The sequence below is a fragment of the Pelodiscus sinensis genome, chromosome 2 (assembly GCF_052426305.1).
Source record: "Pelodiscus sinensis isolate ZL-2025 chromosome 2, ASM5242630v1, whole genome shotgun sequence".
Lineage (NCBI taxonomy): Eukaryota > Metazoa > Chordata > Testudines > Trionychidae > Pelodiscus > Pelodiscus sinensis.
In genome coordinates, this window is record NC_143053.1 from 178,285,746 (window position 1) to 178,313,239 (window position 27,494).

Sequence of the window (27,494 nt, forward strand, 5' to 3'; positions counted from 1 at the left end):
TCCAAATTAGGGATGTGAAGGACTAGTTGACAGGCTAGATGACTAGTTGCTTCTTTCCTCCTCCCCTGCTCTTACTGCCTCTGTCAGAAAGAGGCAGCAAGGGGGAGCGGAAGAGGACGGGGTACTTCAAAACGGCAGCACTGTGTGGAGCCTGGGGCAAGACCCTGACCCCGGGCTCCATGTGGTGCTGCCGCTTTGAAATGCCACATGGAGCCTGATGCTGGGCTTCCCACGGTATTTCAACATGGCAGCGCTGCATGGAGCCTGAGGTCAGTGAGGGAGTCCCCAGCTGATCCTGAGCTCCATGTGGCACTTTTGCTTTTGAAGTGTAGCCACAGCCCTAGGGCTGTGGCTACACTTCAGAGGCAGAGGCTCCCTGTTGACTAATTGAATAGTCAATGCAAAATGCATCGACTATTTGATTAGTCAATTACTTGCAATTGAACATCCCTAGTCCAAATTAATAAATTAGCCTGTTGCAAGCTCCTGTTTGAGCTGGAGAAGGAATCTTGAGGGGCACTGAAGGAGACACTGATGCTGGGCTGCCTGCCGGACCACCCCACACAGACGACGACCTTTCCAAGTGGCGATTCTATGGCAGCCTGTCTTGTGGGAGAGGGCAGAGAGAATGGATGGAATATGCGGGGAGGGGCTATCCTACCAAATTGTACAGCTTGATAGTGTGTGGAGACAGTGGAAAGGTTGGGCCACCCTCTGAACAGCCTAAGCATCACACACCCTGGATGGGCCCCGCCTCACCTTCAGTCTCCTCTCCTAGAAAGCGGTGGCCTCTCCTCACAGGGCCCAGCTGTTGCTCCTGCCTGTTTCCACAGGCCGCTCGGGCAGCTCACCCAGCCTCCAAGATCACTTATAATCTAATAATCTTTCTGTGAAGATCTTGGTTTCAATGACATCCGAGGGTCAACCCATGTGCTTTATGTTTGTTACAGAAGTGCCTAAGGGCAGCTCTGGAGGGCTAGGCACTGTGCAAACAGAGTAGCAGAAGGGCCCTACCCCCAAAGAGCTTGTAATCTAAATACAGTAGAAGAGAAGGGGCGGGAGAAGAAGTCTAGCACCCCAAAACCAAAAGTGAAGTGTTTTAAAGACTTTTAATCAGTTTTAAATCTGGTGCCATTGAATGTAACTGAATGGCCCCCGCTACAGTATGTCAGAGTGACTTAGCTGATGACAGTAAATGCTGTGTCAGTTCCACCATTTTTTTTTCATCGTTGGGCTAGGTTGGAAAGTGATCGGCCCAAGGGGAAGGAGATGAGAGGGACGGGCAGGGGAGAAGAGGGGCAGGTGTGACATGTCATTGAGGCAAAGAGACTGAGGGAGGGGAATGGTTGGAGCAAACTGAACAGGACAGAGAAAGTCCAGTCAAAACTGAAGCAGGTTCTCTGGATGTCTAAAGGCCGCTGCTTAGGAGGAAAAGTAGCCAAGCAGCTGTGTCAAGGCCACGTTGGTGTTGGGGAGGAGGGAGGAAGAGGGCCCCCCCCTTAGGTCCTTGTGCTGCCACAATAGGAGGTCCAGTCTCCTGAATAGCTCGAAGTCCAAAGGTTGCTGAGTGGCAAAGGTGGTCCCACCTGGGACCCTTTTCCCCCCACTCCTCAGTGCAGTCGTGCTTGGCAGCTTCTCGCCATCCCAGCTGGATACATTATTTTCTTAATGTCATTTTGTGAGGGGGTGTTTTTCAAAGGGTTATTCATCTTATTTTTTAACAAGGGGGTTTAAGTAAAGTAATTTGGCTTAAAATATGAGTAGGCAGAAGCTGTTTCAAATGATGCGCACAGGATGCATTGTAGGGTTTAAAAAAACCCAAGCATTTTTATTTAAAAATGTTTTTTTTTATATAAAACTGCTATTCTAGGAAATAACATGGTGGCAGGTTAATTCAAAATGCCTGTATATGTGTATTAAAAAAAGTATGCATATAAGTATAACAATGTACAATTTAGGTCCTGATGCACAGCAGACTCTTACATACACCTTTCGGTTTTTTTAGACACAACAAATGCATTATCTAAGAAACAGTCAATAAGAAAGCATACTGAAGAGACAGTTGTTATATATTAAGACTCTGATCTAACAAATCTTATGCCAATAACTGGGTCGAGCCAGGTCACTAGATATGATAATCCTCAAATATGCCAAGATTTCTGAAACATTTTGCGATGACCATTGATCTCCCTGTCCCTTTCCCCCTAGTGGGGCTCACTGTTGGTGCTGATGAAAAACCAAAAGCATAGCACTGTAAAGGTATTTGTTGTTGCCACTTGTTGGCACTGATTTGTAATAATATTAAATAAATTTTGCAATTCCAAAGTCTTAGCCAAAGTTTCACCTCTCAAGCACTTTCTCTCTCTCGCATTCGCTCTTTTTTTCCCTTCTCATTACGTTCAAAAAAAAATCCAGAGAGAGAACTGAAAGCTTATGGTACTTTTTTTTTTTTAAAGTGCGGGGTTATTTTTAAGGGCACCTCTGTTCAGCTTAAATGAGATTCCTTTTCATGTTCTGATATTTGTCAGTTTTTCTTGTAACTGTGGTAAACACCGCAATATTTTTACAGAGCATTTTGATCCCCTGTAGACTGCGTGTGGAAAGAACTGGAAGATTCGGTGTAGTAAGTGTTGAGAAGTCCACAGCGTTTAAAAAGCATTCCGGGTACTGGCCAGTTCTTGAAGAGTAACTTCACGTACTTCTTAAATTTTTCCCCCATAAAGAAATAGATAATGGGATTGAGACAACAGTGGAAAAAAGCCAGTGTTTCTGTCACTTGCATTGCATAATCCAGATTTTTGCTGGTTTGACAATCTGTAAGGACACCTAGGTCTTCCAGCGATCGTAAGAAAATCACAATATTGTAAGGGGTCCAAAAAACAAAAAATACAATCATGACAGCAAAGATCATCTTCACAGCCTTATTCTTTTTCTCGCTTCTACAGTACAGCAACGTTTTAATTATCATTGAATAGCAAAAAGTCATAACCCCTGAAGGGATGAGGAGCCCTAGTATATTGACCAGCAAAGAGGAGAGAAACCTCCAGTTTATGGAGTTAGCAGGGTACTCTGATTTGCAGATGGTATAATTGTTTTCCTGGGAAGATTGGCTAAATATCAGCTCTGGAACTGAGGCTAAAATAGCCACTACCCATACAATGAGGCTGGTAATGCTGCCATAGGTGACCGTTCTTGCTGTCAAGGCAAGCACAGCATGAACTATTGCCACATATCTGTCGATACTCATGAGCATAATAAAAAATATCCCACTGTAAAACCCAACCAAATAGATCCAAGAAATGATTTTACACAACCCATCCCCAAAAACCCACTGATCGGCTGCATAATAAGACCAGAAGGGAAGGGAGAAAACAAACAGCAAATCTGAGATTGCGAGGTTGAGCAGATAAACATCAGTCATGCTCTTCAGCCTCTTGTATTTGAACAGGACCAAAATGACTAGAGAGTTCCCGGCCAGGCCAAGCAGGAATACCAGAGAGTAAAGTGTGGGCAGAAAGTGTGACCTAAATTTCTTGACGCCGCCTTTAGTGCAAGGTGTTGTAGAAGAATCATAATGTTCATTATAGAAATCATACAGAGATGTATACTCGTAGTTGGATTCCATGGTTGTATTCCACATCCTGAGAACAATAAGTACAAATGTTAATAGATTTTCAAGGGGGAAGTTAATCTTTATCTAAAATAAAAGGCCACTTTGAAACATCATCGGTCAAAGAAGGCTTTGAAAAGAACTTGAATAAGAAGGAAGTCTTTGCATTGCTAATGCACTTCTCATCTGAGGAACTGTAGGTTTTTGGTGGATCCAGGCCTCCTTTAGCTGGCTTACAAATCCACAGAGGACAAAAATGGGGGTCATTCCCTGAACTGTTAAGGGATACTCCGAGGAGTTCTAGCAGCATACAATGCTACATAAAAGTTTAAGGCATGCAGTGGGGCTCATTGTTTTCAATAGAAACTGCAGCAGAAGAGAGGAAGTGGAGTTTAATTAGCAAAGTAAATGACAGAAATCCTTCAAGCCTTGGAACCAAATCATAAGGACTGGAATCCTACTCCCAACAAAGTACATGACCAAACTCATATTGACTTCAATAGGGTCGGGATTCCATCCACAGTATTTACTCAAACGTTGATGAGGGCCAACTAAAAATAATCAAGGACCTCAGCATCTGACTCATTTTCAAGTGCTCCTCCATTTCAATGCAATGTCTATGACTATCAGCAAAAGCACTCACTCACTTAACGGACAACTCTTAACTTGCTGTCCAGAAAACATACATGTATTTTCAATACTCTTTTTCTTCAGTGGCCAAAAGGCAGAAATTTGTCATATTAATATGCATATTCTGTTTTAAAAGATGTAGTTTAATTGGCATTATTTTAACAAGTTGACACTGCTCAGGTAATGAACACAGCATGAAAAGGATATATATGTGCGTGCAATGCAAGCATTTTTTCATCCAACCACTTCCTAACTTTTTGCCAAAGTGAATTAAGTCTCTCCACATTTTTGGAGTTTGGAGAACAGGAGAAAATGAAACACAATAATGTTAAGTGACTTTTGTAAGTTCACAAGAGATGATTCCTTCCCACCCATAGTTGAATTCTATTGCAGACAGATGCTGAAGTACAAATTACATAAAACAACAGTGGGAATAAACAGACCTTTAAAGCAGGGGTCTAGATAATACTCTAGCACTAAAAACATAGTATCACTGAATAACTCAATAATTAGTTGAGTCGTTGCTGCTAAATTCAGACAAATTTTTGTTGATTAAAATGCAAATTCTACTTATGTATAATAAATAAAAACTAAGCATGAATTTGCCCATGTTTGAAAATTGTTCAATTTTTAAAGTGATAAAATAGCAGAAAGAAAACGCATTAAAAGGCACAAATAATTGCTTAACCATATGTATGTAAAATAAACGTATAACACACACAAAATCACTATTTCTGAACTGCATTTTGTAAATTGTACCTCTTTTTCCTCTCTTGTAATGCAGACTCTCTTGTTTTCTTGGTGAGCAGTGAGCAAGCCACTTGCTACAGTGAACGTGATGTAGCATAATTTGAAAGGAAATACAAGGTGTGTACTGGGGAGTGCGATCAGTCTTATGATAGCAAGAAGATAACGTGCCTTTAAAAATTTGTATTGAAACAACTACTGCTGTCCTGCAAATGTCATGTTGTAGGATCTTATTCCTTCTCATTTTCTCCATTTCCATCTGGGGATTGATCTTCTGCTTGTGTCTCCTCCTGAATTTATTTGAGCACAGTTCCTCCCTTGTTTTAATTTCTCCTTCTATTCCTCAAGGATCTGAGAGATCATGACAGATTCATGGGATCTTCCTGATGTGAACAGTTCATTGACTCCAGTGTAACATTGGCTCCAAGAGGACTAGACCAAGGAAAAGGGAGTGCAAAATCAGCTTAATTAAAAGCTGATAAAAGTGACCAGAGTATTCTCTTTGAGCTCTTGAAAAATCTGTTTGGTTTTATCTTTGCATGTGGGTTTTTCCACCTTTTGCTTTAGCATAAGTCTCTAATGCAGGGGATTTTCCATTACCTTCCATGTGTCTACAATGTATTAATAGGAAAACTGTCTTCTGGGTCACCTAGTATGGAACATAGCTTGCCTTTCTCTAATTTATAATGATAGGGACCACTTTCCCCTCATTTACCATTTCATCTGATTGTTTTGGCAGCTACAAGAATTAGTTAAATGGAAAATAATAAGAAATTACTGTGTATTTCTAGCTAATTGCGTCTGAATGTACCCCATAGTCATTCATTACTCTCTTTTGCATAATATTTGTGCAAAATATGCCACGTGAGGAGGCCCACTGACATGGATGTGGGGCAGAGGGGGCAGTTGCCCCAGGGCTAGGTGACTCAAAGGGACTTGAGGCTCCCAACTGCTACCTCTGCTACTGCAGTAGCAGCCAGAGCCCAAGCCCCTTAAATCACTGTTGGAGTGCTGCCCCATGCACTCTGCATGGCTCTGAGGGCTGGAAGGGACCCATTGCCAGGCGTTGTGGAGGGCTGGCTGCTCCTGGCCCCCCTCGGCCTGAGACTTAGCTCCTTCTGGGTGAGCATCTCCACACCTTGCCTGGGAAGTCCCACAGAAGCTGTCAGCACCCCTGCTAGCGAGGTAACATGTGAAAACTAATAATTTGCTGGTCAGTAATATCATAGCAAAATGTAGGTCGCCACATTCTATGTGAAGTTAAAAATTCTCCCTAGCTGATGATAGTACAACAGTTTCAAACCCTTGTAGCCCCAGTTAAGAAGGTCTCTCTTAAACTTCAGAGAGGTAGCCGAATTAGTCTGTACAGGATAAACTTAAGAAACAACAAATAGCCTGGTAGTACATGTTTTGTTAGGCTTTAAAGTGCTACCAGACTGTTGTTTTTTAAGTCTATCTTAAAGTAATGTGGCTTTATCTCCTTTTGCATTTAAGTAGTGAATAAGGTTCTTAAGTCAGTAAGAGAGAGATAAGATATATCTGCGGTTCAGCATGCACGGGGGAGAGGAAAGAACATGGGGCCAGGCAGCCACCTTCACCCCCAGATTTCAGGTTGCTTTCTTTATTCTTTGAATAAACACTGCTGTGAGGTGTAGTCCTCAGAAGAACCCGCTTCAGATGGTGACTGGGCTATAAAAGTGAGTGGCAGAAACACCCCATGTTTTTTCTCCCTATTCATCTCTCTTGCTCTCATATCTAAGACGACAAAGGAGCCAGTCCTTTGACTTTAAGGAGAGATCCTGCTCTAAAATTGGTTATCAGTGTGGCTGGGAATGAGGGGTGATGATTTTTTTTAACCTTGAATAAAATCTGTTTTTAAATGTTTTAGCTCTAGAAAGCGTTTAATCTCTGTGTTTCTTTTACAACCATTTCTAACTTGAATACTTTATAGTTGTACTCACTTAAAATCTATCTGTTTGTAATAAAGCAAATTGGCTTTATTTTTTAAATCAGAACTAAAGCAGTGGTGTGCTTAAACTAAAGATTGTAAGCTGCAGGATACTGTTCCCCGACAGAGTGAACCTAACATATCCGAAATGTCCAGGAGAGGTCTGCACAGCGCAGAGCATACATATTTGGGACTGGGTGTGTTGGGCCTCTCTGCATGTAGTAATGCTTGTGGAGGCCAGAGCGTGGCTGCAATGTTGCTAGCAGGCTGCAGCTCTCCAGACACTCAGGCTTATTGGCTATTTGTGAACAACCCATGTGGAAGCTACAGTCACACAACATTGTAAGACACCCAGGGCCGCAGGGCAGGTGGTTACACAACCCTCATCTTGCTTGCACCTCAGAATGTGAGAGGGGTGTTTTACCCAGTTGGAAAAAAGTTAATATCAGTGTTTCCAATTGCTCTGCATTTCATCTTCCGCCTCCTTCCCATACAAAACCTATTCTCTTTCTCTCTTTCCCTCTCTCTCTGCTGGAAATGTGGAGGGGATGAGCATTGTGTGCTCTCTACAGAGCACCAGCAAATTGTCCAGGGGCCACATTTTGGAAAATTCTGCTCTAAAGTGTGCTGTAATCTAGATCCATCCATTGGGCCTATGTACACTATGGTAGTTATCATTGTGTATCTCTTTAATGTGTGTGTGATGAACTGAGTTTATAAGCTACTGTACATGGGGGCATGAGAAGTCTAGATTCTAAGAAGAGAGGATCTCGCTTGGAAGCAGGAATCCCCAACCCCTTAAATTCTAATCGCACCTTAGCTGTGTCTTCGCTAATAAAAAGGATTTGTACTTAGCTTGAGTTAGCTTAATATAACTAGGGGTATATCTTCCTGGCAGTTAATCAGTTATCTACACTGGAGTTACCTTTCTTGAGCCAGTTTAACATAATTGAGAGTGGCCACATAGTGACGTAACAGGGCTTGCTGTGCCCACGCGGCACTGAACTCACTTGGGTGAGGCACGAAGACTTGTGGAGACACATCCCATCATTCTTAGCAGTGTAGTAAGCTGAACTACACAGATACAGTGAAACCTTTGTTAACCAGCACTCTGTTAACCAGAAAACTTTAACTGGCATTGCCCCCAGCCACAATATTGTCACATCTTCAGGCGCACAGGCCTGGCTTGGTTTGCCATGACTGGCTTAACAATTTTTTATTTAAGAAGTACTAACCATCTTTAATTCAAAATACAAATGTGAGACCCACTGCCTCACACTACAAAACTACCGATATTAAAAACTTGAGTTTTACTACGATTGTCCATTGGTTTTTCCTAGGTTAATGGGACCCTCGGATAACCGGAAATTTTTAGATCACCAGAACGCCCTAATCCCTGAGCATGCCAGATAACACAGGTTAAACTGTACAAACATTAATAGAATCTTAAGGGGGAGTTAAAAATCTTTACCATAGATAGAAACCACTTTGAAACATCACCGAAGAATCTTTGAAAAGAACCAGAACAATAAAGAAGTCTTTCTAATGTTAAATGTTCAAGATGAGTCACAGCAAGTCAATCATAGTTATTATATGATTGTCTTGAGGCAAAAGACTAGGTGAAGAGCCCATAACAAGGAAATCCCCTGTCTGGCACTAAGTTCTGACCAGGCATCCAAGGACCTTCCTACCCCAGTGACATAGAGACCACTGAAATGAAACTGGCCTGACTGCAGCACCTGAGACCCTGAAAGGAGCAGGGACACAAGAGCCTAATAGCAGAACGGGGCATCAGGGAGACCAAAGCAGTCAAGACAGCAGGCGAGAGAACCCACAAGACACTGATGGAAGCCCAAGCAACACAGCTGAAAATACAGGAGCAGCAAAAGAATTTCTCCATCCAGTGAGTTACGCCTCCTTCTCCTCGCTCTCCCCCACAACACAAAGAATGGGAGAAAGTCTGCCCAATTCACCAAGGGTGTGTCTAGACTACCTAGTTTTGTCGACAAAAGTGGACTTTTGTCAACAAAACTATACCAGCGTCTACACTACCGCTGAGTTCTGTCGACATAACGTCGACAGAACTCAGCAGTTTTGTCGACGCTGGTATACCTCATTTTACGAGGCATAACGCCTTCTGTCGACAGAACTCTGTCGACAGAAGGTGTTATTGCCTGTAGGGTTGCGTCCAGACTACGGAGTTCTGTTGACAAAGCAGCTTGCTCTGTCGACAGAACTCAATGTGTCTGGACGCTCTTTGTCGACGGAAGTTTTGTCGACAGTATCTGTCGACAAAACTTCCGTTGACAAAACACGGTAGCCTAGATGTACCCCAAGAGACTATGTGTATAAGAGAGTCCCTGTCCACTTTTGAGAAACTGCGTGGGATCCAAAAGTTGACAGGGGGTAAGGGGATGCTTAGCCTCTTGATTAGATGAATGGGAAAGGCAGAACAAGTTTTATATTATAGGAAGAAGGATGATGCTATGGTGTATAAGAAATTTAAATAAAATATATTAAAAAGGTTTAAGATTACCCTGAAATTTAACTAGTGAAGTAGGGAGATCCTAAAATGTTTGACCACTTCCCTCTGTTGAACATGTGCACAAAAAAGTACTGTAATTGTAGCAAGGGAGATTTATGGTGGACATTAGAAAAAAATGGTCAGGGTGGTTAAACACTGGAATAATTTTATACTAAGGATGTTTGTACCTTTTGGTATGAGATGATTAGCCCGTCGATGTGTATTCAGAAATAAACAGAATACCCCTCCCCCCCAAATTCCCTTCCTGAAGCTTAATGTCCTACACAAGATGTAAACAGTGTTTGTTGTTGCCAAATTTTACTAAAAATATAAATTCACTGCGACAAAAACACAAGTGGTAGTCTTGTGAAATTCTATTAACCACATACAGATCTTTATTTGTGGCGGCTTGCTGAGGCTGTGCAGATAGGAAGATAAAAGCTACCTCACCTCCCCCCTGCAAACTATTGGCAACAAATACCTGAGATGCAGGTTCTTTTCCTCCACAGAAAAACTTTTTTCTCAGCCACTGCCCACAAGCCGCTATGCTGTTTAGGTCTGAGGTCAGTCTACTTCATTCACTGTCGCCTTTCTCTCTTTCTACAGGAGAGTTTAATTCTTTAAGAGGGAGCTGGAAATTTTTTGGATACAGGAGATTGTTGGTGTGGAAAAAAAAAAAGAGCAGATGGGGTTCAGGGTGCCATGATTTTTATTATCTTGAGATATTGAGTAGGAATCTTTGGCAGGGGACAGGCTCTGATGGAGGTAGATATAGTAACCCTTCTGCCAGCAACAGCCAGGAACAGGTTCAATATCTGGGGGGTTCCTCTCCATCCATCCAACACAGAACGGGCTCAGGTTCCCACCCAGTAACCTGGGAAATTCACACCCACCCCTGGGTGCCTCTGAGAGGCAATTCTTCCCCACTTACAAGCACAGAGTGTGAGTGTAGAAAAGAAACCTTAAATAAAAAGGGAGGGAAGTAATGCGGCATTAATTTGGGGAAACACTGGAGACAGAGTTGTTGAACATAAACCGTGAGTAACAGTCTCAGCTCAAGTAGGTTGGACACTGTCCTTTTCCTCTCAGATTCTTAAGTCCAGCAATGTAAATGTCCCCTTCACATGCCCAGCCCTTCTCTGCACCCCACTCACAATTGCTGCCCTTGGTCAGGACAGACCCAGATTTCAGAGGTGCATCCACAGAGTTCACCTCCCATCCTGAGTGGGGGAAGGCAGGGTAAAGAGGGACCTTACTCTGCTGGTCACTTGCAATCCACCTGCTCACTACTCTCTGGTGCTGTCCTGATGGCCATTCATCTACCTCCCTGCCTCTGCTCTGCTGGCTGCTCATTACACCTTTCCATCACTGCTCTGCTGGCCATTCGTCACATCTTCCACAGGCTTGGGTGGGTTTGGCTCTGGGCTAAACCTAGTGATTTCACCTCTTGGCCTGAAGCACAGTCCAGCCACAAGAAATTCCGGCATCCACTGGAGTGCACTTAAATAATAATATAGACTTCTTATGGAGCCTTTCTTTAGCTCTATCATTGAAACAGTGGGGGAGAAATAGGTTGAACCAATCTTACAGTTTATGCCTCCAGGGCATGCAGCTTGCATGACTCAGAGTCCTGCCCTCCCCAGCTTAATTTCACAGGGCTCTGAAAGTGGAGCTTCTGTCCATCAAAGTTTATTTACACTGATGGTGTCTCTCTCCTTTGTGCCAGGTTAAGCACAGAGTTTCTTCTTTTGTATTCCCACGATAATTACAGATGTTGCAATTAGTGTAAAACACAATTTGTGACCCAACACCAGCCAGGTTGATTACAATGAGCAAAACACTATTCCATTGGCTGAATATGTAACACATCTAAGTGAAGCTGGGGCAAACAGTATGTACATAGACACACCCAGGATTTTTCTCCTATTTCATCTGGCTGTAATAGAAGCATTCATTCAGACCCTACTTACATTTAAAAAGAGTAACTAATGTGAATACAGATTGGACCTCTCTGGTACGGCACCCTTGGGACCTGACTTGATCTGGACAAGGGAGTTTGCCGGACCAGGGGAGGTCAGGGCTCTTCCAGGACACTGGCCTCCCCAGCTCCCTTTTTGATCACCAGCCCCACCCCGGTCCCCTGTGGCTGCCAGCTGGGCTGTGCTCCCATCCCTCAGGACTGCCAGACTCCCAGCCGACAGCCACTTGGGTTCTCTGGTCCAGCAACATCATGGTCCTGCTGGACTATAGATATTGCTGGACCAGAAAGTCCCTAACCAGAGAGGTTCAACTTGTTGTGAATCAAAACAGATGGAAAACCCAGGGCATCACCTGGGTGATGCCAGTCATGGAACACTGTTTATTTTGTGGTAATGCAGAGCACATTACTGCGAAGTTACATGCTAAAAACCATTTCAGTTTGAGCTCTGCTGGAGTAAAAAATGGGATAAATAATATGCACACCAATGTATTTGATTTTACTATAGAAGACACAAAACACAGTATTACATAATGATGGGTTCTGATAGGAATGAAGGGAAATGCTTTGTATTAAGTTGTTGCCTTTTAATGCAATTTATGTATTTTGTAATTCTAAGCAATTGACTAGTGCAAGATTAATTGCAAGTGGACTCCCCAGTCATTTGCAGAACAGTAGAAATATACTGCCTCTCCAACCTGGCATCTATAATGAGCCTTTTGCCATGGTTAGTAACCTAAGGCTACCTGAGGTGAATGACAATGAAGACTTTACAAATGCTCTTACAATTGTACTTGAATTAATATTTCTATTATCTTTTGCTTTTGTTGATGGGATAGAAGAATTCTTCCTACATGCATAAAGACACCTCTTTTTAAAAAATAATACAGCTGGGCAAAAATCACTCACAACAAGATGCACCAAATCCTGGTGTCTTGTTTAAGGGATTTCTATTAACTATTATAATAGCCAGGTAACACCGCAGTCAAGACTGCCAGAATTTAGCAGCTGCATCCGGGGGAAGAGCAAAGAAAACAAGAGCACTAAAATGACCACAGTGAGCCTACAATGCAGACAGAAGATGGGGCTTGAGCAAACCTGACACAAAGGGTGGTGAAATGAGCAAGATGAACTCCAAGAATGAGACAACAAATGGTCTGGTAGCACTTTATAGACCAACAAAACATGTAGATGGTATCATGAGCTTACATGGGCACAGCCCACTTCTTCAGATGACCAGAGTTATGAGTTGGGGATACAGAGGCGTAGCGAAGGAGGTGTGGGGGAGGGCAATTGCCCCCGGGCGCCTCGCTAGGGGGGTGCCAGGCTGGGATGAGAGTGAGAGCACGCTATGCAAGCTCATCTGGCATGGGCGGTGAGTTCTATGGCCGTCCCTTCCCCCCCGCCCTGGCCCCGGACCGGCCCTGCCGTGCACAGCATTCAGTCGGCTCCCCCTTGCCCACACACGCTGCGCACGGCAGGGACGGTCAGGGGGTGGGGGGAGGGACAGCCATATAACTCGCCGCCCATGCCAGCATTCAGTCAGCTCCCCCTTGCCTGCGCACGCTGCGCAGCATTTGCAGGTGACTGGGGAGTTGCCTGGGTGTAACGTGGCATCATGGCCCGGGACTTTAAAAGTGCTTGGTGCTGCATGGTGCCAGCCTCGCTTCCGGTTTGGAGTCCGGGGACTTTTGGGGCCCGAGCGAAGACTCCAGCCCCGCAAGTGGAAGGCAGAAGGTAAGGAAAGGGGAAAACTAGGTGGAAAGAGTGGGAGAGGAAGGGGCTTGTGTGGAGGGGATAGAGGAGAGGGAAGATACAAATGCCAGGGGGCCAAGTGCAGACAATGAGGAAAAGGGCAGGAGGGCAGCTGTCAGTGGGAGGGGGGACAGGGTGATGCTGGAAAAGGAGAGGGGAAGGGCATTAGGGTCTGGAGGGAGAAGGGGCAGGTGCTGGGAGAAAGCTTGAAAGGAGAGGTGGGGATGTGAGGGCACAGAGGCATGAGGGGAATGGGGGCAGAGTGGTGAGGGGGTGGGCATCAGGGAAAAAGGGGGTAGGGGCAGTGAGGGAAGGGGGAGGCACCAGAAGGGTGCAGGTGCCAGGAGATTCTGGGGGTGAAGCAGAAGGGCAGACACCTGCAGGGGAGGGACCAGCACCAGAGGAGAGAGGCAGGGCAAGTGTGTAGAGGGAGGTGTTAGAAGAGGGGATGAGGAGGGGTAGCTTACCTGATCAGAGTGGGGCTATTGGAGGAGTGGGCACAGGAGAGAGAGAAGGGCTGGTGGAGGGGGGTAGGTCGCAGGAGGGCTGAGGGCAGTGAGAAGGGCAGGAGTCAAGATAGCAGAGGAGGGTGAGTAGTTGGGGTGCAGCAGGCACCAGGGGAGATGATGGAGCAAGGAGAGAAGACATGGCAGCAGAGAGAAAAGGTAAAGGTTTAAAAATATTTATTAATAACTTGGTATGCTGCCCACGGCCAGTTTGTTTGCGCCCCGCGGTGCAGTTTGGGTTTATGTGGGGATCAATATGTGGCCGGCAGTTGGGAGCCAAAACAAAAAAGTAGTCAGTGTAATGATCTTCTGTTGATATGCGTTTCAGTAGTTAAATTCTTGGACTGTCATTGCTCATGAAAAGTGCTGTCACATGGGTAGAAACCAGGTAAATATTGCATTTTATTAATATCAGCAGAACTGACTTAAATGGGGTCTGTGTGTTGTGTATTCTTGCCTTAATCTTTGTATTCATGCTTGTCAGTGTGAGAGAAGCTATTTGTGTATATTTGCTTGCATATGCAACCGCATTTAAGTTGAAGTGCTCAGCATGTTCTGTAAGTATCAATGTGGCACCTGGCGCTTCCAAAGTTGAGTTGCCCTAGCTCATCCCTGACAGGTGTCTGTCTAACCTGGTCTTAAATATCTCCGGTGATGGATATTCTGCAATCTCCCTAGGCAATTTATTCCAGTGTTTAACCACCCTGACAGGCAGGAAGTTTTCCCTAATGTCCAACCTAAACCTCCCTTGGTACAATTTAAGCCAATTGCTTCTCATCCTAACCTCAGAGGCCAAGAACAATTTTTCTTCCTCCTCCTTACGATACTTTTTTAGATACCTGAAAGCTGCTCTCAAGTTCCTTTTCGGTCTTCTGTTTTCCAAGGTAAACAAGGCGAATTTCTTCAGCCTTGCCTCATAGCTCTTGTTCTCTAGAACGTTCATCACTTGTGTTGATCTTCTCTGGACTTTCTCCAGTTTCTCCACGTTTCCTGAAATGTGGCGCCCAGAACTGAACATGATACTCCAGCTGGGGCCTAATGTAGATGGCTCAGTCCCTGCCTAGGGGACATGAGACTGGGCAGGTTAATTTCCAATCCTCCTGTTTATTCTTTTCCTAAGCCAGGAGGGCATGATAGTTCTGATGGGAGCTCTGCAGGAAGGCAGCCCGCACTGCTCCCTGCCTGAAACCTTGTGCAGGTGTTAAACAGCTGTCCAGCCCACCCTAGAGGTGACTGCATTTCAGCGTGCCTGAAGCTACACAGCACCAGCAATGGGCAGGAGAATGGCTCCTGGGCATGGCTTGCTCATGACTGCTTCAGTCCCATTGGATGGGCCTCAGCCTCTTTTCTTCCCCTCCTCCGCCTTGCAATGGGGCTGTAGACTCTGGGGAAAGAGGGGTGGAGGCAGGCAGAGGTGTCTCCCTGCAGCAGATGTGGACACGTCTCTGTATTAATCATTCTCTCATTGAAGTTTTTAGCTTTGTATCGAGTCCTTTTACATGGAAACTTTGTATTAAGTCTTGGTAGAATAGTCCCTAAGACAAGTGAGGCAGAGACTGTCCCTATGGGGTGAATGAGGTGGGAATGGATAAGGTGAAAGGTTGCAAAGATTGGAGAGGGGATGGAAGCCAGATCAATGAGCCCTGGGATATGGGCCCATTGAAAGGAGACTGGACCTGTGGATGCTTTAGGGGTCAGCAGCAAGGGCCTGCTTTGGGAAGCTCCCTCTTTGGAGGTGAATGTGGCAGCATTGAGACACCACCCAGAAGCTGGCGCCACAGACACTAACTGAAGATTCATGGGACGGCTCTCACAGACCTTGCATATGGATAAGATGATAGATCTGCAAGGGGGGGGGGGCAGTGGCATAGCAAGAGGGCCGGAGGGGTCAGTTGCCCCTGGGCACCATGCTAGGGAGGCTCCAATTTAATCCCATTCTGCTCCCCCTGTTATCCCTTCAGCTCACATGCTCGTATTCCACCTGCCACCGGCAGCTGGAGTCTCCTCCCTGCCTCTCTGCTCCAAGCCCGACCTTCCATCTCCACTGGAGGGTTAGTGCATGCGGGAGCCCAGCCCCAAACTGTAGGAGGTGGGGGAAGATGCAGTACAAGTTTCCCTCAGCTGTGCACCAGATTTGGGGCCATGCCACATGGCGGCGGGGGGGGGGGGGCGCAATTTTTTCCTTTGGCCCTGGGCGCATAACACCCTCGCTATGCCTCTGTGGGGATATGAAAACTCGAAATAAATAGGAGAGGGGAAGTGGAGGGGGGAGAGAAAGAAAAAGAGAGGGGGATGGGAGACAGCATCATTAAGTATCTGGAGAATGGGTACTTAAACCTAAGCAGATAAAAATCAAAGTCAATAGATAGCTTTCTGAGTGTTAGGAATCTATTAGCACCTGTAAGGGCTTGAACTCTTTGGGTCAAAAGTAGTGACACCTTTACCTTTAGAACAAAAGGGTGCTGATCTAAATCTGCCCCACTTTTTCTACTCCCTCAAACCAGCTTTTATTCATTTCATGTTTCCCTCTTCTGTCTCCATCTCCCATCTTTTCTCTCCAGCAGGTGAGCAACTGGCCACTGTGAACCTGCTGTTAATTATTTAATACCATTCCAGAGGGTAGGTAAATATTTGGGATGCTATTGCTTATGTCTGTGTGTGCTTACATCTAATAAACTGCAGTGTTAGACAAGAACATGCTTATTTGGATTCCACCTTGATCAGATAGTATTGCTGAGTTGCTGTTGATTTATTCCTTTCCCTGCCAGGACTGAAAAAGTTAAGTTGCCCTTTTGGGAGCTCTGAAAACCCAGGGTAACAATGGACATGCAGAACAATAGACCACTAGCCTCTTTATAACAGCCTTAACATATTTTTCTAACCCTTTTATTATTCTTGTGGCTCTCCACTGGACTCTACCATTTGTCCACATCTGTCTAGAAGTGAGGCATCCAGGTCTGGACACAGTACTCCTGCGGAGGGCTCACCAGTGCCAAGTACAGCAGGTCAGTTACCTCCTTTGCCTTACACACAGCACTCCTGTTAACACACCCCTGAACAAGAGGAGCCTTGTTTGCATCTGCATCACATGGTTGGCTCACATTCAGTTTGTGATCCACTATAATCCCCAGATCCTTTTCTGTAGTTCTACTGCCTGTCTGCTAATTCCTCGTTTTATCTTTATGCATTTGTTTTTTTCTTTTCCTCACACAGTTCTGCTCCAGTGTATGCACACATGGACCCATGGCCAAACTTTGTTCTCCATTGGCTCCAGCAGTCCTCATGCTTCCCACTCCATCCAGTGCTTTCCTCAGACTCCCAGGAGTGTCCAGACCCAGTTGCCCCAACCATTTCCCCTACCCTGAGCCTTCTGCAGCTAGAATCTTTAGCTCCATGCATCTTTACTTTTCCTTTCTCTCCAGGCTGCTGCTCAGGACTCCCTTTATATACTTCCCCTGTTTCTCTATTGCCACAGTCCCTCTCCTTAGGCCTTCCATGTCCCCTCCACTCATGTAACATTTCTCACTAGTGGCTGCATCTAGACTGGCAAGTTTTTCCGCAAAAGCAGCTGCTTTTGTGGAAAAACTTGCCAGCTGTCTACACTGGCCGCTTGAATTTCCGCAAGAACACTGATGATCTCATGTAAGATTGTCAGGCTATGTCTAGACTGGCATGATTTTCCGCAAATGTTTTTAACGGAAAAGTTTTCCGTTAAAAACATTTGCAGAAAAGAGCGTCTAGATTGGCACGGATGCTTTTCCACAAAAGCACTTTTTGCGGAAAAGTGTCCCTGGTCAATCTAGATGCCCTTTTGCGCAAAAAAGCCCCAATTGCCATTTTCGGGATCGGGGCTTTTTTTGCAGAAAACAAATCTGAGCTGTCTACACTGGCCCTTTTGCGCAAAAAGTTTTGCGCAAAAGGGACTTTTGCCTGAACGGGAGCAGCAAAGTATTTCCGCAAAAAGCACTGATTTCTTACAGTAGAAAGTCAGTGCTTTTGCGGAAATTCAAGCAGCCAGTGTAGACGCTCTTTTCCGCAAATGCTTTAAATGGAAAAGTTTTCCTTTAAAAGCATTTGCGGAAAATCATGCCAGTCTAGACATAGCCACTCTGTATTAAATTCAGGAGCAAGGGAGCTAATGAAACAAATACCAGTTGGATGACCTCTTACCACATGGTGAAACCTTTACAACCTTAGTAAATGGCAAAGAATTGTGTATTCTTAGACTGGCTGCAAGAGTAGGGTGACAATGACTTTGTGTAGTGGGCTATGAAACCTTTATTACAATACCACTCAGTTTCTGAAGAACTCTATTTATTCTTGGAATTCTGACCTTCTTTGGGAGCTGATTGCAGACCAAGTCCTCTCCAGTGCCCTGCCACATTTAAATAATGGAAACAAAATTTTACAATCACTGTAGCATTATCATTGTTCAAGCCAGCCAAAATTGACTCAAAGCTGGCACTGAGCCAGTTCAGACTGGCACTGCACTGCAGAATCTGCCTCGCTGCTGAAAAGATAATTCATTGATGAAGATGCAACGCATGCCTCAGGAAGTCCCGTGGAGTCTCTTAAGGTTCTTGAGCAACCTTAGTGAGTTTTCAGGGAAGCTCTGGGCCTTTGTTTTGAGAATGTATCTGAAGGATTAGTCGGGCAATGTAGATCCTTGCCCTACATGTGGGGCTTAAATTCAGCCAGAGCCATTGAGGGATGAGCTCTGGTGAATATTTTCAAACCCTGGGGAGCCTAAGTGTGCCCTGTGGAGATGAAGTTGCACGCTCTGGCACGCCCCATTGAGGTTGAAGACTTGAGCCCCAAGATTCTAGAATAGTGAGGATTTAAGTTCTGCCTATAAATAAAATCCTTCACTTTAATCCTGGATTAATTGCCCAGGCCAGACCTTTTGTGATTTCTGACCCAGAAAATTCCATCCTTGATCCATTTTCAATTGTTGTTCTAGACTTCAAAACACTTTGTGTGTGTGTGTGTGTGTGTGTGTGTGTGTGTGTGTGTGTGTGTGTGTGTGTGTGTGTGTGTGTGTGTGTGTGTGTGTGTGTGTGTGTGTGTGTGTGTGTGTGGTCACCGGAATGCTCTGTAATTCTAGAATTTCTTCTCTGTCGTGATGGCAGGTTTAGTTCAATCTGAGACGGTCTCTGTATTGGTTTCACTTTGAATAGGTTGTGTTGATTCAATTGGGATGGTTTAGATTTAATTTCTTCCTTACCTATAAGGACTTAGAGTCCTCTCCAACTCCTGCATGATATTTTAGTCACTCTTTTCTCATTTGCTCCCACATCCTAGTGCACATTCCCTTCTCTTTCTCTTCATCACAAGATCTTCTAAAAGTCCATTTCTACCTGTTCTTTCCCTTCAAAGCTAACAAACCTTCCACTCTCCATTCTGATATAGAATTTTTCTTTTCTTACCATCTTTTTTAGAAGGTCTGGTGCATTCCAGATAAGTAAGCCCATGCAATGCACTGCTGGGGTTATCTCCATTCAGCCTAGCAGTGGGGCCAGTCAAAGATGCTACCATAGTTCCAGAGCCCCACAACTTTAGCAGGAAAGGTAGAGATGTGCAGGGAGAGGCAATGGAGCATGTTATTTTTCCAAGGACCAGCCAGGAAATGCAATCCGAACCACCTGCACATAATCAAAGAAACATCCTATCTGCCAGGAAACTACCGGGTTGAACCAAGAAGAGGAATCCAAGCACGAGGGTGTGTGGAGACTAGAGGCAGAACAACTGGCACAGAATGGCCCAGCTCCCTAAAGGCTGGTTTGACCTGACCCCAAGACTTTTGGAACTTTTGGGTGGCATGCACCTGGGCTTTGAGGCAAAGGCTTTTACACTGTTGTCACAGGTGTTGCTTTTATGGGACTTCATCGAAGGGAGACTTGTGTTAGTCAGGGTATTTGAACAACATATGAACGGCTATACTGGGTCAGACCAAAGGTCCATCTAGCCCAGTATCCTGTCTTTCAACAGTGGCCAATGCCAGATGCCCCAGATGGAGTGAACAGAACAGATAACCATCAAGTGATCCCACTTCTATCATCCATTTCCAGCTTCTGACAATCAGAGGATAGGGACACCATTCCTGCCCATCCTGGCTAATAAATATTGATGGACCTATCCTCCACAAATGTATCTAGTTCTTTTTTGAACCCTGTTAAAGTCCTGGTCTTCACAACATCCTATGGCAAGGAGTTCCACAGTTTGACACTGCATTTTGTTGCCAAGGTCAAAGCAATGTAGTGTAGTTGTTAACACCCAGTCAGGTAAAGTAAGGCCAGGTGTACCTGCAGGCCATGATGGGGCACATCCCATCCCTTTACAGGAGACCTTTTCCTGATTGCTTTGAACCTGAACAAAGTTAATGGAACAGTCGAGGGCTGGATAAAGATTAAAGACAGGTCTTATTTTGTGGGAACAGCTTCACCCATCCATACTGTGGTGAATGTATAGGATTATTAGTGTGTGTGTGTGTGTGTGTGTGTGTTCACTTGTGCAGGAACCACCAACTCCTGTCAAGGACTCCCTCGGTAGTGGAGAGAGGAATGTCCTGGACTAACTGGTGACCTCTCTCAGCAGTGTAGGGAGGTATCTGAGATCTGATTTGTTACACTGGGAAGAGGTAATTATCCAAACGGTAAGTGGTTATGTTCCACGGTTTGGAGAGAGGTAAAAGAGGAGTTTTTTGATGAGTTGCTACATCTTACTAGCAACATACCATCTAATGAAAAGGTAATTATTGGAGTATATCTAAATGCATATGTAGGCACTGCAGAGGCTGAACATGATCCAGTCCATGGAGGGCACAGCATGAGAGCCAGAAACTCTGAGGGGGATCATATCTTACTGATGTGCCAGGCGCTGGATGTAGTGACTAGAGAAAGCCATCTTATAATTAATGCCAATGGAGGACACCGATCCCTAATTAATAAGAAGGCAGATCACAAGTAATCAATTGTAAGGTAACATCTGGCCAGTGCATTATGAGTGAGCCCAAACTTCATATGCAGGGTATAGACTATGAAGAATCTGAAATCCTGGGCACAGGAAAGGCCTAATTGGTGGAAACTCTAAAGATGGGAAAGCTAGGCTACATTGATATGGACATATCGGCTACGTCTACACTGGCCCCTCTTCCGTAAGGGGCATGTAAATTTCAAGAGTCGTCGTAGGGAAATCCGCGGGGGATTTAAATATCCCCCGCGGCATTTAAATAAAAATGTCCGCCGCTTTTTTCCGGCTTTTAAAAAAGCCGGAAAAGAGCGTCTAGACTGGCCCCGATCCTCCGGAAAAAGTGCCCTTTTCCGGAGGCTCTTATTCTTACTTCAAAGTAAGAATAAGAGCCTCCGGAAAAGGGCACTTTTTCCGGAGGATCGGGGCCAGTCTAGACGCTCTTTTCCGGCTTTTTTAAAAGCCGGAAAAAAGCGGCGGACATTTTTATTTAAATGCCGCGGGGGATATTTAAATCCCCCGCGGATTTCCCTACGACGACTCTTGAAATTTACATGCCCCTTACGGAAGAGGGGCCAGTGTAGACGTAGCCATCCTGTGGAGAATGGAACACTCTATTAGTAGGATGTCTTTCTTGCAAGGATTGAGGATAGAAGGCAACCAAAGAGGAGACCACCAATTTAGTACATGTAGCAGCTCGGTATTAGTGGATCTCAGAGGAACCAGTCTGGGTGACAGCTTGGCCTATCATTGTGGCATTTGGAAAAAGATATATAAAGTCACTGACCCCAAACAGGGAAGTGAAAAGACAGAAGATGATTGCAGAGTAAGTTTAGACATGAAAGCAGTTTTAAAGGTTGTAACTTTAGCAGAAAGAGGAATGATGCATTTAGATTGTGAATTAATATATGATCGGTAGCTTCAGGGAGTAGCCAAGTTAGTCTGTACAGGATAAACTTAAAAAACAATAAATGGTCTGGTAGCACTTTATAGACTAACAAAACATGTAGATGGTATCATGACCTTTCGTGGGCACAGCCCACTTCTTCTGATGTACATCCTAAACTAAAAACTCTGGTCATCACACATCAGTGCTGATATCACGAAAGCTCACGATACCATCTACAAGTTTTGTTCAGAGCCGGCCCAAGCCATTCTTACGCCCCGGGTGTGCGGTGCATGCCCAGGCCCGCCTGGCCTGGCAGCACCGTGTGGTGCCCCTTACAATCGGGGGCCCCAGGCTATCGCCGGGTCAGCCGGCTGGCTCTGGTTTTGTTAGTCTATGACAGGGGTGACCAAACTTTTTTCAGAGGGGGCCAGATTTTATGAAGTGAACATGCGTGAGGGCCGACCATTTTGCCTGACATTCTTTGAACCATTAAAATTAAACGCAAATTAACTATTTTATGCAAAGTTTATTGCAAACGGCATACTTTTCATTTCGTCACATGGATGACAAATCTAAACAGGTGTTAAATCACTCTGCCTTTCATATCTGAAGGCCAGATGAAAAAAAAATCCAGGAAGCTGAAATATATGTCAGGAACATTGTAAAGTACATTACATATGGTGGTAAAGGTTGTCTGTCAATTTTTAAGTTCAAAAAATATGAACAGGAACATAACACCAAGTATACATGTTGTGTCCAAATATATTTATAACTGATTTAGACCAACTGACATTAACTGAGATTTTACAGTGTATTCATCTCAATACATATGGATTCGTTGGGGGCCATAAAAGATAGATATTGCCAAATTACCTGTGGGGCCGTATTAAACCGGAACACGGGCCGTAATTGGCCCGCGGGCCGGACTTTGGACATGCCTGGTCTATGAAGTGCTACCAGACCATTTGTTAAGTTTATATGACCTGTTAGAATGGTGCCACCCAGTGGCCCCTAGTAGAACTACAATGTGAAATTGTTTTGTCTCTTGGAAATTATGATGATCTGATTTGTTTCTTGTCCTAGTGTGAAGTGCACCACAAGCAATTCCACTGAAGTCAAAGGAAAGCAGTAGTGTAAAACCAGTTTTGGAAGAGACTCAGATCCTTTTGAGTTTGCTGTGACTTATTCTTACTTAGAGCAAGAAATGGAAAATGTCTGGGCCAAATTCAGACTTCATGAACTGAATGCATCCTGTTTGACCACCAACTCCTGTCAAGGACTCCCTAGGTAGTGGAGAGAGGAATGTCCTGGACTAGCTGGTGACCTCTCTCAGCAGTGTAGGGAGGTAGATGGGGGAAATGGCTTCCTCTATGAGATACCACTTGGGGCCTGTGATGAGAATGTGAAGGTAAGTAAAGTCTGCCTTAAAATAACTCTGAGGCAGGTGCAGCTCATTAGCCTTGGTAGGCAGCCTGCCTAGCAGAAGGATAACTACAGTGTCAAACTAAAGTTGTCAGGCTTGCACAGCCAACCTGTGAAGCTCATCCAGTAGATATGCTCATGTGAACTGATGTGCAGGTAAAGCATTCCGCACGTACAACAGCCTGGGCTGCTAAAGCTTAAGAAGTGAGTGAATGCGCTGAGTAAGCTGAGATGCACATGCAGGAAGGTTGACTAGAAGCCTCTTGGAGCTATGTGAGGTCTGAAGGAGAAGAGTAAATGCCTTGTATCTAAATGTGGCTCTTTTCCAATGCAACTAACTTTATAAAACTAAAATATTAGCATGGCGCTATATACAGAGCAACATTAAGGACACATCTCATTTTTACATGAGCTTTACTGAACAAAGTTGTTCATTCACTGCCTGTTGCTACTCCCATTGAAAAAAATGGGTTTGAGTGGAACTAGGTTTGCCCCACAGTTGCCAACTATTTTTCTTAAAGTTCCAGCTTTTGGAGTCAGGTGAGTACGTGAGAATCTCATATTTTACTAAAACCAAAAAAGCTTCTAATGGTCATAGAAAAAAATCTTGAGATCATGAACGCTAAAGATTCGATGACCAGAGAACAAATAAACTGAACCCAAAATATATTATTTTTTAAAAATCTCATGGTTTTGGAGGTTTTAACTAATGATTTTCATAATTGCGACTGGCAATTTTGCAAGTCCTTATATGCTCAAAATTTAGAGCCCATTAAAAACCAAAATTAACAAAAATATCTTAAGGGAAAAAATATTTTTTTTGGAAAAAAGGGGGTCTGGTGTTGCAATGGCTCCTGTCCAAGTAATTACTCAGTGGTTTGGGAAAGCATCCTGATGCGATAGAATAAATAAGGCAGCCCTCCTGTGATGTGGGTGGGGAGAGAACCCCACAAAGCATGGGATGAGGGCCCCTTCTTACTCCTGGCACTTTTGTAAATTCTCCGCTTTTGCTCCCCAGTCCATGTCTATAACTGCACCCACCAAAGTCTGTAAGAACCTCTCCCTCTAGTCCCTGGGGCGAGGTGGCCCAATGGCTCAAGTCCATAACTTGCTGCAACTTGTGGGGCAGTGTGACCCAATGGCCACAGTCTGTAACTTGCCCCTATTTGCAGGGCAGTGCAGTTCAATAGCCTGAGTCAATAACTCGCCCCTATTTGTGTGTGCACGTGTATATTCCCCTCTCAAGGGATGGGAGATAAGGGAAGGGTTTACGTCCCCTGGTAGGGGCATCCAGGCTCTCCTGCTCCACTGGACCTCTGCCCAGGGACCTGTTAGTGGCTGTAGCTCTAGCTGCTAAGTCAGTGAGGAAAAGCTCTGTCTGAAACATGCTGACTCCTCGGCTTCGGCCCACTCACCATCTAGCTGCTGCCTTTCCTGGGCTGCTTCCCGCTACAGTTGTTTCAACTCCATCACAGATCTCCATCTCCCCCCCTTTATCTGGGCTCTGTCTGCTCCTGCTTGGCTCTGGAACCCATGAGGTTTCTAGGAGCATCTGGGCTCCTGCTTGCGTATTAGCGTCTCAGCGGTTGGGTAGTTGCTGCAGTTTGCCTGGGGCTGGCAATGCACATCCTCTCCCTCCAGTTACCCATGCCAACTGAGTCGAGCTGCTCTCTTTTATAGCTGTTCAGCTCAAGCATGCCCAGTAAGGCAAAGGGGATGTGGCATCCCCAGCTCCCCAGGATTGATTAATTCCCTCCTGCTCAGTGTGGGGAGAGTGCGTCCCATCACGCCCCCCCCCCCGAAACCTTAGCCAGAGAATTGTGAGCTACCTCCACCATGATCATTGACATCTACAGAAGTTTCATGGACCAACCTGGTACACAGAGACAGAGTGTTCCTAAGCCTAACTCTACAGGGGGGATGAGAAGCAGATAGTGACCACTATTGCTTATTTCAACATCTCTTCTAGCATAAGTAAAAAAAGTGTAAATCAACAAATGTGTCTTGCTATTTTGAGAGTTGCATCCTTGTAATTTCAAAGCAAACTGCATACTTTCTGGAGGTTGCTTCTTCTGCATTAGGCTCATTCCTACTGCACTATAGATACTGTCTGGGCTGTGTTAAAAACATGTTCTGGTCAACTGTCCCCCATAATCCTTCTCATCCATTCATGGCAGGAAGCCACCAAATCATAATTCCCCAAAATGTCCTTGGGATCCTTGGAGGTGATGTCTCATCTGAGGATGACATGCAGCTTTTTGTGGAAGTGTCAGGTTTGCAGCTCTGCCCCAGAGCAATTGTTAACTTCCCTTCCTTCTGGTATGCTTGCCAGAGCTTCATGGCTTTCACACATGGTAGCCAAAATGCAGTATTTTAATGTTGGTATAAGAATATAAGTATAATGATAGACCCAGCATATCTAGGGCTAAGGACTATGCTCCACAATGTCTCTCCTTAGTCACAGTGGAACTTCCTACCATTAGAGTAAAGCTCATCTTGGGGGCTGGTATGGAATGAAACTCACTGCCATTCCAAATTCCATGTACATGTTGTTGGCCTGCCTTCTCTAATACAACCCGGGGCAGCATGTACTTACTTTAAAGTTTAAACAAACAGCTCCTCTCCCTCACCCAAAGCAAAACCCTACCTTGCACACACAATACCACCACAGTGAGAATTAGCCACCTGAGACAGATGTTAGTTATGTCCCTTGTTGCACCACTAGAAGGCCCTCAAGTAATACAGTGAAGGTGGTAGAAGGCTCTTTAAAATGGAATGGAATAGTAGAAATCTTTGCATTTCTGTAGCATTATTCACGAAAAGGTTTCAAGGCATTTTGTAGATAGCAAGTCCACAAACACTTTTGCGAAGTGGGTAAGTATTTCTAGACCCATTTAATGACAGGCATGGTGAGACAGAAAAGTGACTCCTGTTCAGCAGTCTGTCCACAGTGTGAATCTTCAGTGGGGTCCAAATGGAGTGTACTCTGATCACTGATGCAAATTTGGGCGATAATTCTTATCACAATTATTAACACCATTATTGCAAAAACAATTCAAAACTATTTCCCTGATATCAACGTGGATAAAAAGTTCCAAACACTTGCTCCCCATCCTATTGCACTTTCTATACCCTTATCAATTGTTCCATCCAAATAATTTAATACGTCCACAGTTGTTATGGGTGATTTGTCCACATTCCTTTCAGTTTGATTCTTGATTGCTAGCACTGCTCCTATTTTGAGCATGTATTCTTCACCCTCTTCCTTATTATGATATAACCAGTGGTTGAGAGGTCCTGCACCTTCTATCTTGTTTAACCCATCAAAGGGGCACCCTCTGTTCTCGTCAAATCCTGTTTGTGATGCCATTTCGGTAACCAATGATTGGTTCTTTAAAGGATTTGAAACCACATACAGAGGAATACTTTTTAGGGTTAACCAAAGAATTTATTTGTATTTACTTTTATAATTAATTTTTCATTTAAATCAATTCGCTATCTTTAATTCTTTTAAGACAGCATAACATGCAAATAAAGACTAGAAAAAACAGTACAAATAAAACAAGAACAATGACCCCTCCTACAGCTATACCCTCCAAAGTTACCTTTGAACAGTTTGTGAAGTTATCAGACATACCTATATAATACTCACATTTAGATGAATAGAAGCACTATTTAGATTCAGGAGATATTCTTTTTTTTGTCTTTCCTTTTGGATTTTTCGTTGCAACTTATGACTGGTGTTGCCCTTTCGGAGCTTACGAGCAGCAACGAGATTCGGCACCGGGGAGAGAGCCCTGGTTGATCAGACCTGGCTTGTTTGGATTCGCAACCCTTCCGCTTTTGGTCTATTTAGTTCAACCTTTTATACCCTGTTTCAGTATTTTTCCTCTCACATGACTCTGCTGACATTAGCTTTTGAGGTCTCATTCTGCCTTTTCAGGTGTTGTATTTTTCGTTTAACTGCTTCTCATTTGGGGTTATCAGCACTTTGTTGCTTTTGCTGTTTTTGTTACTTTTACTTCCCTAAAAGCAGGGTTATTGTTGGTCATCTAACCCGTTGGGGTGCTCCTCGGGGAATGAAGGGGGCTCCCCTCAGGGTCAGTGGGTGGCCGCTCCCACCCACTACAAGCTCTAAGCAGTCAGTAGCCTGGCTCTAATCCAGGGCAGGGGCTGCAACAGTCAAGCAGTCTAAGCAAACAATCAGTAGCCCTGCCCTAACTCTAGGCAGGGGCTGCAGCAATCAACAGGTAATAAGCACACCCTCAGTAGCTCAGCCCTAACACAAGGAAGGGGCTGCAATAAGCAAGCAGTTTATAACCAGGCAGTGAGTAGCCCAGCCTTAACACAGGCAGGGTCTGCAACAGTTAGTAGCCAGTAGCCCAGCCCTGGGGCAGGGGAAGGGCTTCTCCCAGGACAAACCAACCAGGTCACAGTCAGTACACCCAGGTACGTAATCGGTCTCCTTACTCAGGGAAGGTTCAGGCCCTTTGTCTGTGGCTGCACGTTGCCGGAGGGG

The 27,494-nt window shown here is 44.7% G+C and overlaps 1 protein-coding gene across 2 annotated transcripts; it reads right to left on the bottom strand.

Annotated features, from left to right (window-relative positions):
- Positions 1 to 298: 298 nt before the first annotated feature.
- CCR4 (C-C motif chemokine receptor 4) lies at positions 299 to 26,855 on the bottom strand. 2 transcript variants are annotated; one of them, XM_025183943.3, is made up of 2 exons: positions 26,628 to 26,855; positions 299 to 3,641 (listed from the first exon to the last, which is right to left on the bottom strand). In XM_025183943.3, coding segments are annotated over exons 1-2 (1,080 nt in total). In that variant the 5' UTR covers positions 26,630 to 26,855; the 3' UTR covers positions 299 to 2,563. The 2 variants fall into 2 exon arrangements, with proteins under 2 accessions (XP_025039728.1, XP_006121817.3); XM_006121755.5 differs by lacking the exon at positions 26,628 to 26,855 and adding an exon at positions 5,000 to 5,100 and having other exon boundaries at positions 300 to 3,641.
- Between the last annotated feature and the right edge of the window lie 639 nt (positions 26,856 to 27,494).